Source organism: Phyllobates terribilis, unplaced genomic scaffold (assembly GCF_046119375.1).
Source record: "Phyllobates terribilis strain yellow unplaced genomic scaffold, ASM4611937v1 Scaffold_2__4_contigs__length_985480577, whole genome shotgun sequence".
Taxonomy (NCBI): Eukaryota; Metazoa; Chordata; class Amphibia; order Anura; family Dendrobatidae; genus Phyllobates; species Phyllobates terribilis.
In genome coordinates, this window is record NW_027362762.1 from 843,626,023 (window position 1) to 843,644,298 (window position 18,276).

Sequence of the window (18,276 nt, forward strand, 5' to 3'; positions counted from 1 at the left end):
AGACTGTCAGGCTTCCCACCAGTGAACTAATATTAATAGACATTTATGGCTTATCAGTAGACATGGGCAGCTCTTAAAGGGCATCTCTCAGTAGGATCAACCCTCCGAAGCCGTCTATCTGGGCATGTAGGCCATAGGAAGCTGAATAAAATGACACCTTGATATCTGTGAACCAATATCTTATTCCAGAGAATTTTTCTTCATATGTAAATGAGCTGTTAAGATCTCCTACAGAATCTGCCTCCAGAGATAATTTTAAATGAATGGGGTCATTACCAGTGTGAGACATGTAAATCAGGAGAACAGCCTTTCAGTCATTACATGTCTCACACTGGTAACACCCCCTTTCATTAAAATAAGCTCTGGAGGCAGGTTCTGTTGGAGATCAGTGTTCAGCCCATAGTCCTGAACAGTTCATTTACATATTAAGAAAAATGTGGACATCCCTGGAATAAGACATTGGATCAAGATATCATTTTATTCAGCTCCCCATGACCCTTCATAGATGACTTAGGAGGGTTGATCATTCTGACAGATTCCCTTTAATTCCCAGCGACCACAAGACAGGGAAATGGGGACCACTGTTCTCAAGGTGTAGTCCCCAGAGGTGGGACTTGCATCTCTACATGAGACTCTAACATCTAATATACAGTGCTGGCCAAAAGTATTGGCACCCCTGCAATTCTGTCAGATAATACTCAGTTTCTTCCTGAAAATGATTGCAATCACAAATTCTTTGGTATTATTCTCTTCATTTAATTTGTCTTCAATGAAAAAACACAAAAAGAATTGTCCTGAAGCCAAATTGGATATAATTCCACACCAAACCTAAAAAAGGGGGTGGACAAACGTATTGACACTGTTTGAAAAATCATGTGATGCTTCTCTAATTCGTGTAATTAACAGCACCTGTAACTTACCTGTGGCACCTAACAGGTGTTGGCAATAACTAAATCACACTTGCAGCCAGTTAACATGGATTAAAGTTGACTCAACCTCTGTCCTGTGTCCTTGTATGTACCACATTGAGCATGGAGAAAAGAAAGAAGACCAAAGAACTGTCTGAGGACTTGAGAAACCAAACTGTGAGGAAGCATGAGCAATCTCAAGGCTACAAGTCCATCTCCAAAGACCTGAATGTTCCTGTGTCTTCCGTGCGCTGTGTCATCAAGAAGTTTAAAGCCCATGGCACTGTGGCTAACCTCCCTAGATGTGGACGGAAAAGAAAAATTGACGAGAGATTTCAACGCAAGATTGTGCGGATGGTGGATAAAGAACCTCGACTAACATCCAAACAAGTTCATGCTGCCCTGCAGTCCGAGGGTACAACAGTGTCAACCCGTACTATCCGTCGGCGTCTGAATGAAAAGGGACTGTATGGTAGGATACCCAGGAAGACCCCACTTCTTACCCCGAGACATAAAAAAGCCAGGCCGGAGTTTGCCAAAACTTACCTGAGAAAGCCTAAAACGTTTTGGAAGAATGTTCTCTGGTCAGATGAGACAAAAGTAGAGCTTTTTGGGAAAAAGCATCAACATAGAGTGTACAGGAAAAAAAAGAGGCATTCAAAGAAAAGAACACGGTCCCTACAGTCAAACATGGCGGAGGTTCCCTGATGTTTTGGGGCTGCTTTGCTGCCTCTGGCACTGGACTGCTTGACCGTGTGCGTGGCATTATGAAGTCTGAAGACTACCAACAAATTTTGCAGCATAATGTAGGGCCCAGTGTGAGAAAGCTGGGTCTCCCTCAGAGGTCATGGGTCTTCCAGCAGGACAATGACCCAAAACACACTTCCAAAAGCACTATAAAATGGTTTGAGAGAAAGCACTGGAGACTTCTAAGGTGGCCAGCAATGAGTCCAGACCTGAATCCCATAGAACACCTGTGGAGAGATCCCAAAATGGCAGTTTGGAGAAGGCACCCTTCAAATATCAGGGACCTGGAGCAGTTTGCCAAAGAAGAATGGTCTACAATTCCAGCAGAGCATTGTAAGAAACTCATTGATGGTTACCGGAAGCGGTTGTTCGCAGTTATTTTGGCTAAAGGTTGTGCAACCAAGTATTAGGCTGAGGGTGCCAATACTTTTGTCCGGCTCTTTTTTGGAGTTTTGTGTGAAATGATCAATGATTTGATTTTTGCTTGATTCTCTTTTGTGTTTTTTCCTTGCAAGCAAATTAAATGAAGAGAATAATACCAAAGAATTTGTGATTGCAATCATTTTCAGGAAGAAACGGAGTATTATCTGACAGAATTGCAGGGGTGCCAATACTTTTGGCCAGCACTGTATATAATCGTCTTATCCCATCTGTTTGTCTGTCCTTCTGTCCAGGAAATCCCGCGTCGCTGATTGGTCCGGCCGTGGCCAATCAGCGACGTGGGATTTCAGAAAAAGATTTAAACACGCTCTCCGGTCCTCACGAACACGGTCACTGATTGGTCGCGGCCACCAAACGCTACCAATCAGCGATATTGCTGCCAAATTTAAACACTGCTTTGCAGATTGGTCGCGGTCGCTGGCCGCGACCAATCAGCAATTTTGGCGCCAAATTTAAACACGCTCTCCGGTCTTCACTAACACGGTTCGCTGATTGGTCGCGGTCGCCGGCCGCAACCAATCAGCAATTTTGGCGCCAAATTTAAACAGCGCTCTGCTGATTGCGCCCGGTCAGCCGCATACATATTCTAGAATACCCGATACATTAGAATCGGGCCACCATCTAGTATACTATAAATGCCTGAAATGGGAATAACATTTTACTCATTTTTCCCAAATATTTTTCTGTAATGTTCCTCTAGTGTTGTAAGATCTTTTCATTCACTTTATTATTGTACATATATTGAAATATCAGTGACCATTTGATGCACCAGAAAATGAAAGTATTAGTAAATGTGAATATGACATAATTGTTTCCTAATGCTTGTGGTAATTGTAAATGAGGTTAGCATAAGCGTAGCAGTTATGGATGCCAATATAATTTATAGAATAGTTGTGATTTTCTGATCTATGAAAATAGGTTTTTATACTTGAGTTTTTCTTCCTCTTCCTTCTCTTGCATCCTTGTCTCCAGCATCCGTATTTCTTTCTTTACTTGACTGCTCATTGCTGGATCTAGTTCTATGACTTTCTCAAAATCCTTCTTTGCTTCTGCTTCATTCCACACTTCAGCGTTCGCTTTCGCTCGAAGGAAATAAGCCTTCACCAAACCTAGGATGAATCAAGCAACTCAGATCAGTACTCGTATTACTTATCAGGTCTTGGCTTCTCGAATAATATTAACAAGAATGAGATTACGAGCAAAAGAAAGAAAAGAGCAATATCGAATGGCATTTTTTATCCGATTAAAAATCAAACAAGAAACAAACTGCTGCTCAACCATGCCTAAAACAAATACAATTACATTATTAGGGATGGATCACTGAAATCACAGCATCTTCCTGCATCTCCTGCAAATCATCTGTCTTCATTATAGTGCAATGATGCTATGTCCAGGGTAAAATCAGGTTATATGACCAATTTCATAATGAAGGGCACTGATTGGACACGCTATAGATGTTGTCTGGCCTTAGGGTTCAAGTCTCCAATCACTCTATGCGCCTGCAGGCTTATAAGTCCTCACATCACGCTTACTGTGTGCTGTGAGGATTCTCCGAGGCCGGGAGCGTGACCGCAAGTATGCAATTTGCATACATGCGGTCACGTGCCTACTAGACATGCACACCCTCTCTCAATGCAAGTGTATTGAGCTAGGCTAGACACGTCTTGTTGGAATGTGTCCGGAAGTAAGAAAACTGCATACTTACAGTAATGTGCCCACGGTTCCTGGCACCGACACGAGAGTATCCTCTCAGCGCACTAGGTGAGGGAAGGACCAAGTGTATGATGATGAGAAAAGGGGGGAAGCCCAACAACTAGGGAGAGTAGAGACCCCTAGGCAGATCTTACAACACACTGACTCCCCTACCGTCCATAAATAGGTTCCGCACCTATCGCCTAGCAGGATTCCTAATCCTTAACCCTAGAACGCATACCTGGGGCCTCGCAGGCCCATCCTGTTAATTGTTTTCTATTTTCTGCAAGATTTCTTTAGTTAGAATTTTGAAACTCTAGGTATTCCTCAGGTATATAGTTGTTTGTCATTTCCAGTTGGTCATTTATTTATTATTTGCACACAGGCCTAAAAGGCCCCAGGTATGTGAAAGTGTAGATTTTTATGGTCATGCGTTCTAGGGTTAACTGTCCCTAGAGCTAGACCCTAGCTAGGGAGGGGAGGAGATGAGCACTAGTCAGCCCCTACTGCAAGTAAAGACAAACAAGGAAAACAGACAAGGGGATAGACTATAATCCACCAAGAAACTCCAAGAAGAATCTAGCCGACTGCTAGCACTCTAGGCTTGAGTAGGGAAAAATAGTTCTATCACCGGCGACTTTCTGGAGACACTGAGGGTTTTTATATAACAAGCAAGGGTGTGTCAATTAGCAGCAGAACGTGGAAATCACTGCTGGGTCCTAGCAAGAGAAGGATACCACTACACTACAGAGATGAAAGGATCAAGAAGGCGTCTGCAAAGCCAAGTATAGTGACCTTCTACAGCCAGATTCAGAACAACTGTCTGTCAAACCTGATACACCCGTGACATTGTACCCAGAGGCCGAACAACTCCTTTAACTCTAAATAACAGATAACTAGATGTACAATTAATGTGGGTTAATATAATAAATTGCTCATTTAGTTATTTCTCTCCTTGCAGAAAATATTATTTGGCTGCTGAACATCACTTGGCTGTTTCTGACAGGGCTTAATATTGACAACATAAACGTGAAAAAAAGAACACTGGAAAAAGGCTAGTAATTCAGAACATAAGTATATGTGCTACTGGGAAGCAACATTCACCCACAGAGGTGCGGAATCACTTTGCATTATACATTGTATAACTCTGCTATAGATTGGCATGTTGTAATTACAGATTTTTTGTGCCGGTCAATTTAAGCTGCAGAATTGCCCACAAAGCATATGAATCAGATTTTATAACATGAAATATCTGCTCATAAGCCCAAACCGCAAACTTGCAAAATTTATCATGGAGTTGTATCCAGGTCCTCTGACCAGAGAATTTCAGGATTTTAGGTGTTTATTCAAACTGGATCAATGCAGGCTCTGTTTCACTTATTTTTTGCAGTTGGACGAATGCTACATACATTAACAATTTTTGAACATACCCAGAGCATTTAAACTGCTATTTTGCAAAGGGATTTCTTTTATTTAATCTATACATGTAACATGTAACAGCATTATCTAAGCATGAAAGGGAACCTGTCACCAGAAAAAATGCTATTAACCTGCAGATATGGGGATAATCTGCAGATTATTTGTGTTACTAACCTACCCGATGCCTGCTCTTAACCGAGCACTGCAGGGAGAAAATGAACTTTATTCCACCTGGCAGCGTTCCAGTTTCAGTCAAAGGAGCGACGCCGGTGCGGGTTCAGTAACCGCACTGAGAATACAGAGCATGGGCTGTACCCGCGCTCCCGGCCGTGACTGACAGCCGGCCACAATGTACAGCGAGTGTCAGTTAGGGTCGTAACCATTGTCTGAATTAACTTATTTACCAGCTAGAGTTTCTTAGGCTATGTTCACATGTCCAGTTAGTGTCCGTTAGAACGGATCCAGCAGCAATCCGTTGCCAAAAATTTGTGCAGATACAACTTTTTTGTAAGGCTTAAAAATAACTAATTTCAAATAGATTCATATTTTTAACATTGAAGTCTATGGAAAACGAATCCGTTAATTAGCCATCTGGTTTTCTTTAATTTGAAAAGGATCCGTTTTTTGCTTACTGAATCAGTTTCAAATGAAAGAAAACAGTTGGCTGTTTAACGGATCCGTAATCCATAGACTTCAATGTTAAAAAACAAATCCAATTGAAATCAGTTTTTTTTTTAACCGGACAAAAAAGTTGTGTCTGCACAATTTTTTTCTCCACGGATTGCTGTTGGATCCATTCTAACAGATGATTACTGGACATGTGAACATAGCCATGAAGTTTGCCTCAATTCCCTGATTGCTCATAACTAGTGTTGAGCCACCCCCGTAGTGTTCGAGTTCGGTTCGGTTCGTCGAACACCCGTGTGTTCGCCGAACTGTTCGTCGAACTGTTCGTCGAACACCTTCGAACACCGTTAAAACCAATGGCAGGCAAACAAAAACACATAGAAACACATAGAAAACACCTTCAAAGGTGTCCAAAAGCTGACAAACTGCTCAGAAGACATAACTAACACATGGAAAAGTGACAAGTACATATAGTCATGCGAAAATAAAAGAGGTGGAGGAGTAAAAGGAGGGGGAGACACAGATATAGGCATGTCATGCCCTTCTAAAATCCAAAAAGTGAGAAGCCGACACGGCCAGTCCGCTCCTGCCCGTGCCACCTCCGTGTCACCGGGTTTGTGCCAGAGCCACGGTGAACCCTGATGGCCAGCCCCCCTCTCCCAATACTGGTGCCTGTCCGCTGGTGGGTCGAGCGAGCCCCCCTGTGGTGGAGGCAGCTCTAAGCTTTTTAATTTAAATTGTCTCTCTAATTTGAATGAATACACTTTAAATCCATTTACAAGGATCTATTGGAGGGCAAGTCTCATGCCAGCAGCCGCGTAATTCCAGCTCCAGTAGCGTCCACTAAAGCTGCTGCAGTTAAAAAGCTTTTATAAGGATCGAGCTCGGCTGTCCACCGCAAGGCATCCTACTGCCAGTCCCAGCCCCTATGCCTTGGGGTGCCTCCTGATGCTCTTCACTGAGTATCCCATGGTCCCGTAGCATTTCCTTTGAAAAAATTAAGTGTCTAAACTACAGGTGGTGTAGCTTGCTTAACAGCCGGGATAATCCGCTGACTAGCAGACACTGCTACTAGGCACAAAGTATTTCCTGGGCTAGATGCAGTTAAAAATTTGTAATTAGATACTCTCGTTGGATGCTGAGAAAGCATTCCATAGAGTCTCCTGGCACGCCATATATGATTCTCTTAAAAAGCTTGGGGTAGGGGTCTAGGGGACCCTTTTATAGCCAAAATCACGGCCCTGTATCACAATACGTCACCTAGGCTGAAGATAAATGGAACTGTAGCACCCTGAGGGCTCGGTTGCTACAGAGGTATTGCACCTCACCCAGAGGTGTGATATCTCACTCTCAGGTAAGGATGGAGTGTGGATCAGGACCCGACACCTGCATGCATTACACCACATTGCCGTGGGGCAGGGCGACCAATATGCCTCTGAGATGGGCACGACAGTCCCTGTCCCTGGCTGGAGTGGGGGGAGGGAACACTGAGGAAGGGGAACCCTGTAGTGCAGGAGCAGGGAGGAAGCAGTTCCTGGGTGCATTGAGAAGGGAGTATAAAAGGTGGGCACCATCTTAGTTCAGTGCAGAGAAGTCTGAGCAGAAGTGGCAGGGAGCAGGGGCTCTGCATGAGCTCTGCTCCGGAGGCGGGCCTAGTAACAGAGGCCCAGGCCTGGAAGAGGGAGAAGGAAGGAAGAGGAGCGGAGAAGGCTCCAGGAACGAGGAATGAAGGGATCCCAGGGGTGCGGACGGGCGAGTCGCCACCGCACGCCCGAATCCACCTGCGTGGAGGGGTCAGGCCAAAGGGGGAGACCGGTCCCCGAAACTAGTGGAGGCAGGAAACGACCCTCAGCTAGAAACCGGAGGCTGTGACATTTTATGTGGCGCAGCCCCTCGCTACACCCGCTAGGAAGGCACCACATAGGGTCAGGGAAACTGGCGCCAAGTTTACCAAGAGGAGGCCCGAGGCAGCCGGACAGAAGGGTTGGTAAGAAAGGCCAGACAAAGGACACACAAAGGGGGTCCTGTGAAGCGCTCCAAAGTTATCTGGGAGTTGTCTGAGCCCCTCACCTGGTGAGCACAGTACGACGTGGGCAGCCGTTACCTGCAGACATGGTCTGGATAATAAGAACTGTGAGTAAAGGCCCTGGACTGCATCACTGACTCCGTGTCGTTACTGCTGCTGCCCTGCACCATCACCCCCATCCTCCGCATACACTGCCCTGAGGCTATACTCCTCCCGTGGGGAGTTATGCTACGCTCTGCTGCACCCACAACACCAGCCTCAGCGGTCTGCCCTGCAGCGGCGGTTCACTCTGACCGCAATCCACGGGTGGCGTAGTCGGACATTTAAACATCAAAACCACATAAATAGTTCCGCCACTGGTTTGACCACCCTGAGCCACGGAACCGGGTCGCCGCCACGAAGACTACAACCACCAGCATCCACCAAAAAGGGTCCGGCTCCGGGTGTCCCAAGGCCCAGGGGGTGCATCAGAACATTTTCATCACCTTTCACAATCACCAATGGGACAAGGCAGGGATGTCCTCTGTCCCCTCTCTTATACATCCTAGTGACGGAGCATCTGCTCTCATCAATTCGCCATAACCCCAATATTAGGTGGATTGAGGTGGGAGGCACCGAGTACAAGTGCTCTCTATTTGCTGATGATGTCCTAGTATATATCACTCAATCACATATATCCATCCATGCTGTTATGGCTGAAATAGATCACTTTGTTACATGGTCAAATTTTAAAATCAATGCAGCGAAGTCTGAGGCCCTCGATGTCTCCCTCCCCAAATCCATATAGGAATCCATCCAGTCCAACTTTCCCTTTGCCTGGCCCTCACAGGGTATCAAATACTTAGGAATTCCTATTCATAGAGACCTCTCCCATCTATGTTATCTTAATTTTGGGCCCTTTATTGAACAACTCCATACAGACCACGGTTGGCAAGTTAGAACTGTAAGATTCACTACGTGAACCACTGGTGTTTTGTGGAAAAGCACATGTACACTGCGTTCCAAATTATTATGCAAAAAGTGTTTAGGAGTGATAAGGGAAGAATTTGTTTGTTTGTCAGTTAAACTCATTGATGGTGATGTATGTCAGGGCTCTTTATATCACTGTAAGCAATTGCAGACACCTGTGCTAATTAGTTTGGCAGGTGTGCCCAATGAAAGGCAAGACTACTTAAGAAGGCTGTCTCACATTATTAAGCAGCCTACATTTTCTGCCAAAATGGGAAAGAAAAAGGATGTGTCGGCTGCTGAGAAGCAACAAATTGTGGAGTGTTTAGGTCAAGGCATGACTACAATCAACATTGTGCGATGATCAGGATGAAGTGTCTTGGCATTCAAGAAGTATGTAGCTGATTCACAGTACACATGTGTGCATGCTGATAAGGGCAAATTGAGGACTCTTTCCTACAGGCAATTACGTCAGGTTGAAAGAGCAGCGGCAAAAAAGCCTTGTCATAGCAGCAGACAAGTTTTTGAAGCTGCTTGTGCCTCCAACGTCCCCCGAACAACAAGATGCAGGGTCCTTCAGAGGTTTGCAGCTGTGCATACGCCATCCTGTCGACCTCCTCTATCCACTTCACACAAGCAGAAACGGCTCCAGTGGGCCAAACATTACATGAAGACTGATTTCAAAACTGTTTTGTTCACGGATGAGTGCCGTGCAGCGCTCGATGGTCCAGATGGATGGAGTGGAGGATGGCTGGTTGATGGACACCCCACGCAAAACACGGCTACAGCGCCAACAAGGAGGAGGTGGAGTAATGTTATGGGCTGGAATCATGGGGAGAGAGATTGTCGGCCCCTTTAGGATCCCTGAAGGCGCTAAAGATGAACTCCATAATGTATGTGGATTTTCTCAAACAGCACTTCCTGCCATGGTTCAAGAAGAAGAACCGTGTATTTCACAGCAAGATCATTTTTCTGCATGATAATGCACCATCTCATGCTGCACATAAAACATCTGCATCTCTGGCTGATATGGGCATAAAAGGGGACAAACTTATGGTGTGACCCCCATGCTCCCCTGACCTGTACCCCATTCAGAACCTTTGGAGCATCATTAAAAGGAGTGTCTATGATGGCGGGAGGCAGTTCACATCTAAGCAACAGCTCTGGGAGGGTATTCTGTCCTCATGCAAAACAATTGAAGCAGAAACCATCCAAAACCTGACAAATTCAATGGACGAGAGAGTTCAGAAGCTCCTTTCGAACAAGGGGTCCTATGTGAAAATGTAACATCACCTAGAATAAAGTTTTGAGTTGAAAACTGTTTGATTTCAGTTTCTAACAACCTGCTAATGCTTATAATTTCAAAAATGACCATTTTTTTGGTCTTTATTAAAATGAAAAGGTTGATCGAAAAGTTTGGGGGATCTAAGAGTGTGGCAACGCAGTAGTCACGATTACTTCGAATTCTGACAATATGAGGGTCATGCTGCAGGTAGTGCAGCAAGAAGGCACTTATGTGTCTTGCGCATCTCGGAGCCCCAAAATTATTTTCCGGGCTAGATGCAGCTAAAAACTATTATTAATTTTAAATCTGGTGAAGCTTTAGTATAGATGGCCTAATAGGATCAGTGCTGCACACTGCTACAAAGCCCAAATTATTTTCCAGTCAAGATACAGATAAACATGATTAGTAATTTAAATCTGGTGGAGCTTATTATAGATGGCCTAATAGAATCAGTGCTGCACACTGCTACAAAGCCCAAATTATTTTCCAGCCAAGATACAGATAAACATGATTAGTAATTTGAAAGCTTAAAACGGTTGGTAGGGTGATTTTAACCAATCATCAAGCTTTTACTCTCCCCAGGATGACACAGGGGTAGAAAAGTCGTTTCGGATCCATGATTTGTTCATATTTATGAACGTGAGTCTGTCTACATTATCAGTGGAGAGCCGCGTGCGCTTATCTGTCAGCACACCACCAGCAGCGCTGAACACACGTTCAGACAGAACGCTGGCTGCGGGGCATGACGAGATCTCCAAGGCGTAAGTGGCTAGCTCCGGCCATTTATCCAGATTGGAAGCCCAAAAAGAGCAAGGGTCCAGTGACACAGTCGTGGCTTCAATGTTTACTTGGAGATACTCCTGTACCATCGTCTCTAGGCGTTGACTATGTGTCAGACTTCTTGTCTCCTGTGGCCTTGCAAAGGATGGGCTAAAAAAGTGGTGAAATGATTCCGCAAAATTGATGTTACCAGCTGATACTGTGGTTCTGTTACGGTTTGAGTGCTGAACACTTGACGGTCCCACGGTTGGCAATTTGGAACTGTGAGATTCACTACGTGCACCACTGGTATTTTGTGGAAAAGCACATGTAAGATTCTGCAACAGTCTCTGCTGATACTCCTGCATGCGTGCATCCCTTTCTATGGCAGGAATAATTTCTGCAAATTTACTTTTGTACCGGGGATCTAACAGTATGGCAACCCAGTAGTCAGGATTATTTCTAATTCTCACAATTCGAGGGTCATGTTGCAGGTAGTGCAGCAAGAAGGCACTCATGTGTGTTGCGCATCCAGGAGCACCAAGTCCCTGTTGTGCTGGTGGCGAGGTAACAATCATGCTTCCTTCCTCTGTCCTCTCCCCCCAACCTCGCACAACAGAAATGTGATCAAGGTCTCCCTCATCTGATGAGTCTTCCATCAGTTCGTCCTCCACTTCTTCCTGGGCTCCTGCACCTTCCTCACTAGTTTGGCTGCTACCATGCGCCCTGGTAAAACCATCTCCCCCACCCTCACATGCCTGCCGCCTTGGTGCTGCCGACCGTCTGGAACTTGCAGATGTTAGCCCTTCCGCATACAACTCCTCCTCCTCTACTTCCTCCACCTCCTCTTGTGCCACCACCTGACTCCGAATTCTGTTTAACATGTGCTCCAGCATGTAAATCACCGGAATAGTCATGCTGATAATGGCATCGTCAGCACTAAACATCTTCGTCGCCATTTCAAAACTGTGCAGAAGGGTGCATAGGTCCCTGATCTGAGACCACTCCTCCAGCGTGATTTGCCCCACCTCTGAATCTCGTTGGCCCAGGCTATAGGTCAGAAAGTATTGCACCAGGGCTTGTCGGTGCTGCCCAAGTTGCTGCAACATGTGCAGAGTTGAATTCCACCGGGTAGGCACATCGCATTTTAGCCGGTGAAGTGGCAGGCCCAACGACTTCTGTAGAGAAGTAAGTCGCTGAGCTGCGGGATGCGAACGGCGGAAGTGAGCACACAGCGACCGTGCCCTCTGCAGAAGGCCATCTAGTCTGGGATAGTGGGCTAAAAATTGCTGGACAACCAGGTTCAACACGTGAGCCATACAAGGCACGTGTGTGACATTGCCCCGGCGAAGGGCCGCACCCAGGTTTGCAGCATTGTCGCACACGGCCTTCCCTGGTTTCAGGTCCAGTGGAGACAACCATTCATGAAATTGGTTCTCCAGAGCTGACCACAACTCCTCAGCTGTGTGACTCACATTTCCCAGACATTTCAATGTAAAAACCGCCTGATGACGTTGAGCCCTACTGCCAGCATAGTAAGGAGGTGTGCAGGATCCCTTCTGCGCAGTTAGAAAGCTTGTGGCATGACCAGACAGGCTTTGGGTGCAGGTGGAAGACCGAGAGGAGGTTGAGGAGGCAGAAGCAGTGGAGGAACTTTGACATAAAGAGGATTGACGCACAACTCGTGGGGACGGCAAGACTTGGACAGCAGCCCCTTGTCCTGCTGTCACCATAGTTACCCAGTGCCCAGTCAGCGACATGTAACGCCCCTGTCCATGCCTACTCGTCCAAGTGTCTGTGGTGAAATGCACCCTGTCACACACAGAGTTTCTCAAAGAAGCGGTGATGTTGTGTGCGACATGCTGGTGGAGCGCAGGCACACCTTTCTTTGAGAAGTAGTGCCGACTGGGCATCTGGTACTGGGGCACTGCGACGGACATAAGGTCTCGAAAATCCTTTGTGTCCACCAGGCGGAAAGTCAGCATTTCTGTAGCCAAGAGCTTGCAGATGGTGAAATTCAACCTCTTAGCTTTCTCATGGCTAGGAGGAAATGGTCTTTTACTTGTCCACATCTGAGGGACCGAGGGCTGGCTATTGTGCTTAGACGGGGTTGATAAGGGTGTCCCCGGCAAACTGCCGGTCTGTGAGGAAGATGCAGGCGGACATGTTAGGTTGCCTTGATCCAAAGGTGGTGCTATCGATGTCAGACAGCGCTCAACACCAGCTGGTGTTACCACCTCCAAAGAAAATGATGACCTGCCAATCACGCTGGCTGTTGCGGGTAAAGAGGTGGCAGGTCTGCGCCCCAAAACAGGTGTGACTGCTGTCCCCCCAGTCACAGAGGATGAAGAGGCCGCGGATGCACAAGATATGGCATACGGTGGTTGGCCCGGCCGGCTAGGCCGCATTGTAGCACACTGAGCTTCCCACTAGAGATGAGCGTTGTTCTACTCGAACTGTTCGCCAATCTCAAATTCGAGCTGTTTTGGGCGGTGTTCGAGCCGGTCGGCGAACACGAACAATTTGAGAAAAATTCGGCTGTTCGAGGTTATGTTCGATAACTGTTCGTGCACCAAAATCATAACTGGATTTTTTCTCAGTAATGATGAAAATTAATGTTAATACGCAGTTTGAGTGTACAGCGGGGCGGGGGGAGGGGCAGGGGATGGATCTCTGCAGGAACAATGAAGATCTCCATTTTTTTTTCTCTTTCCCGCATTTGCAGTGGGGAGGTGCAATCTGTCAGCCTATCAGCAGCGCACACACGGAGCGAAGTGCTTTTTTTCACACAAGCAAGGGCATGTGTGATTGGCAGTGTATGTCACATGTCCTTGCCCTATAAGACCAAGCCATTTTCCCCGTCGCCACCATTTTCTCACTGCTGCAGCTGCGTGTTAGACGGCACCGCTGTTGCTGTGTGCGCTATACCTTGTTAATTTCAAGCCAATTTTCGCACAAATATACAGATAGCTTGGGAGTAGGGAATAGTTGTGATTGCAGTCCTTTTAAGGACTAGGTTACAGCATTTCCTACGACTTTTATCAGGCAGGTCTGTGCTCTTAAATAGATAGATTGTGGGAGTAAAGACTAATTGTAATTGGAGTCCTTTTCAGGACTAGGTTACATCAGTTCCTATCAGTTTTTGCCAGGCAGGTCTGTGCCAGTGCTGTGCAAGTTTTTTTCACAGCATTTGGCTGAATCTAGCAAAGCTAATCCTTTTTGGCCTATTGCAGAGTGTGTTAGTCAGTGGAGTAGCCTATTTGTGTTGCAAGATATACCACCTGTGTATAGAATACCAATTTTTTTACTGCACCTAGTGAAGTAAAATCTTTTGGGCATAGCATCATTCTATTAGTCCATCTATACTGACCTCCATCAGGTTGCAAACTGAATATAATTTTTTTCTGCATCTAGCTCTGAAAAAATATTTGGGCTTCTAGCAGTGTGTGGGACTTGGTCTATTAGTCCATCTATACTGACCTCCATCAGGTTGCAAATTAAAAATAATTTTTTTCTTCATTTACCTCTGAAAAAATATTTGGGCTTCTAGCAGTGTGTGGGACTTGTTCTATTAGTCCTTCTATACTGACCTCCAGCAGGTTGCAAATTGAATATAATTTTTTTCTGCATCTAGCTCTGAAAAAATATTTGGGCTTCTAGCGGTGTGTGGGACTTGGTCTATTAGTCCATCTATACTGACCTCCATCAGGTTGCAAATTAAAAATAATTTTTTTCTGCATCTAGCTCTGAAAAAATATTTGGGCTTCTAGCAGTGTGTGGGACTTGGTCTATTAGTCCATCTATACTGACCTCCATCAGGTTGCAAATTAAAAATAATTTTTTTCTTCATTTATCTCTGAAAAAATATTTGGGCTTCTAGCAGCGTGTGGGACTTGTTCTATTAGTCCATCTATACTGACCTCCATCAGGTTGCAAATTAAAAATAATTTTTTTCTGCATCTAGCTCTGAAAAAATATTTGGGCTTCTAGCAGTGTGTGGGACTTGGTCTATTAGTCCATCTATACTGACCTCCATCAGGTTGCAAATTAAAAATAATTTTTTTCTGCATCTAGCTCTGAAAAAATATTTGGGCTTCTAGCAGTGTGTGGGACTTGGTCTATTAGTCCATCTATACTGACCTCCATCAGGTTGCAAATTGAATAAAAAAATTTTCTGCATCTAGCTCTGAAAAAATATTTGGGCTTCTAGCGGTGTGTGGGACTTGGTCTATTAGTCCATCTATACTGACCTCCATCAGGTTGCAAATTAAAAATAATTTTTTTCTGCATCTAACCCAGCCAATAGTTTTGGCCTAATACCACAGTTTGTCCACTCAGCTCTGCTCGGTTACCATCCATTGTTTTTTTGTGCAAACAACTCCAGAGTTGTGAATTAGTTAACCACCAAAATGAGTGGAAAAAGGCCTGCTGCTGGTGGAAAGGGGAATAGGCGTGTTGGGAAGGGGAAAAAAGGTTGTGTCCGTGGGGTAGGTGCAGAAGAAAGACCATCTTCCAGCCAAACTAAAATGTCTACTTCTTTTAGCGGACAATGTGATAAGATCCCTTTCTTACGGCCACGCCAATCGCTACAAATTCCAGATGAGGCACAAAAACAGCAGGTGCTTCAACGGATATCAAGTGCTCCTTTAAGTGGGCTCTCCTCCACATCAACTTCAACATCACAAATACTCCAGTCCTCAAAGGTGTCACCCAAATCGCACTTGCTTCCTCACAGCTCCCAAATCTCCAGCTGCCCGTCTGAGTATGAGGTAGAACAGATGGTTGAGTCTGCAGAGCTGTTTACTCATACTATAGCCTGGGAATCAGAGGTCGACTCCAGCGCTTCTGTGAGTCCAGACGAGGAAATGATCTGCACTGATGCCCAGAATCTTTATGAGTCGGATCCAGGACCAGACGCAGAAGGTTCTGACCATAATGTAGACCCTCATTCCCAAACTGTAACTCCTGTTGGTGGAGACAATGAGGAAGACGATGATAAGACTCAAATACCTGATTGGAGCGACAACTTTAGTTTTTTGTCAGGGCAGGAACAGGTTGGCTCTGAGGACGACGGGTGTGATAACGCACAGGGTGATGATGATGAGGTCGGAGATCCCACTTACTGTCAACCCACAGTCAGCCAAGAGATGAGGTCAGCAGAGGAGGTGGAGGAAGATGCTAGTGACGACGAGGTCAGGTTGCGCCTTCCTGGACAGAGACGTAGTACTGGAAGCACGTCAACAACTGCATCCTCAAACACAACTCTGCCTCTCACCACAAGTCGTGGTGGCTCTTCAGGTCGCATGGGTGCTAAGCCTTGCATAGCCTGGGCATTTTTTCGGATCGATAAAGATGACCCAACTCGTGTTATCTGTAACATTTGTCAGCAAAAGCTAAGTAGAGGCCAAAAAATACATAGTTTGAGTACTTCATGCATGAACCGGCACATGGACATGAAGCATAAATTGCAGTGGGAAGCTCAGTGTGCTACAATGCGGTCTAGCCGGCCGGGCCAACCACCGTCTGCCATATCTTGTGCATCCGCGGCCTCTTCATCCTCTGTGACTGGGGGGACAGCAGTCACACCTGTTTTGGGGCGCAGACCTGCCACCTCTTTACCCGCAACAGCCAGCGTGATTGGCAGGTCATCATTTTCTTTGGAGGTGGTAACACCAGCTGGTCTTGAGCGCTGTCCGACATCGATAGCACCACCTTTGGATCAAGGCAACCTAACATGTCCGCCTGCATCTTCCTCACAGACCGGCAGTTTGCCGGGGACACCCTTATCAACCCCGTCTAAGCACAATAGCCAGCCCTCGGTCCCTCAGATGTGGACAAGTAAAAGACCATTTCCTCCTAGCCATGAGAAAGCTAAGAGGTTGAATTTCACCATCTGCAAGCTCTTGGCTACAGAAATGCTGCCTTTCCGCCTGGTGGACACAGAGGATTTTCGAGACCTTATGTCCGTCGCAGTGCCCCAGTACCAGATGCCCAGTCGGCACTACTTCTCAAAGAAAGGTGTGCCTGCGCTCCACCAGCATGTCGCACACAACATCACCGCTTCTTTGAGAAACTCTGTGTGTGACAGGGTGCATTTCACCACAGACACTTGGACGAGTAGGCATGGACAGGGGCGTTACATGTCGCTGACTGGGCACTGGGTAACTATGGTGACAGCAGGACAAGGGGCTGCTGTCCAAGTCTTGCCGTCCCCACGAGTTGTGCGTCAATCCTCTTTATGTCATTTTTCCTCCACTGCTTCTGCCTCCTCAACCTCCTCTCGGTCTTCCACCTGCACCCAAAGCCTGTCTGGTCATGCCACAAGCTTTCTAACTGCGCAGAAGGGATCCTGCACACCTCCTTACTATGCTGGCAGTAGGGCTCAACGTCATCAGGCGGTTATTACATTGAAATGTCTGGGAAATGTGAGTCACACAGCTGAGGAGTTGTGGTCAGCTCTGGAGAACCAATTTCATGAATGGTTGTCTCCACTGGACCTGAAACCAGGGAAGGCCGTGTGCGACAATGCTGCAAACTTGGGTGCGGCCCTTCGCCGGGGCAATGTCACACACGTGCCTTGTATGGCTCACGTGTTGAACCTGGTTGTCCAGCAATTTTTAGCCCACTATCCCAGACTAGATGGCCTTCTGCAGAGGGCACGGTCGCTGTGTGCTCACTTCCGCCGTTCGCATCCCGCAGCTCAGCGACTTACATCTCTACAGAAGTCGTTGGGCCTGCCACTTCACCGGCTAAAATGCGATGTGCCTACCCGGTGGAATTCAACTCTGCACATGTTGCAGCGACTGTGGCAGCACCGACAAGCCCTGGTGCAATACGTTCTGACGTATAGCCTGGGCCAACGAGATTCAGAGGTGGGGCAAATCACGCTGGAGGAGTGGTCTCAGATCAGGGACCTATGCACCCTTCTGCACAGTTTTGAAATGGCGACGAAGATGTTTAGTGCTGACGATGCCATTATCAGCATGACTATTCCGGTGATTTACATGCTGGAGCACATGTTAAACAGAATTCGGAGTCAGGTGGTGGCACAAGAGGAGGTGGAGGAAGTAGAGGAGGAGGAGTTGTATGCGGAAGGGCTAACATCTGCAAGGTCCAGGCGGTCGGCAGCACCAGGGCGGCAGGCATGTGAGGGTGGGGGAGATGATTTTACCAGGGCGCATGGTAGCAGCCAAACTAGTGAGGAAGGTGCAGGAGCCCAGGAAGAAGTGGAGGACGAACTGATGGATGACTCATCAGATGAGGGAGACCTTGATCACATTTCTGTTGTGCGAGGTTGGGGGGAGAGGACAGAGGAAGGAAGCATGATTGTTACCTCGCCACCAACACAACAGGGACTTGGTGCTCCTGGATGCGCAACACACATGAGTGCCTTCTTGCTGCACTACCTGCAACATGACCCTCGA

General features: G+C 46.5%; 1 protein-coding gene across 1 annotated transcript in view; it reads right to left on the reverse strand.

The window, feature by feature from the left end:
* Positions 1 to 2,575: 2,575 nt before the first annotated feature.
* The window catches only part of AIPL1 (AIP like 1 HSP90 co-chaperone), a 253,022-nt gene continuing 237,321 nt past the window's right edge, over positions 2,576 to 18,276 (reverse strand). Inside the window, exon 7 of the mRNA XM_073667818.1 lies at positions 2,576 to 3,205. Coding sequence (XP_073523919.1) covers positions 3,003 to 3,205 — 203 coding nt within the window. The 3' untranslated portion in view covers positions 2,576 to 3,002. The remainder of the gene's footprint in view (positions 3,206 to 18,276) is intronic.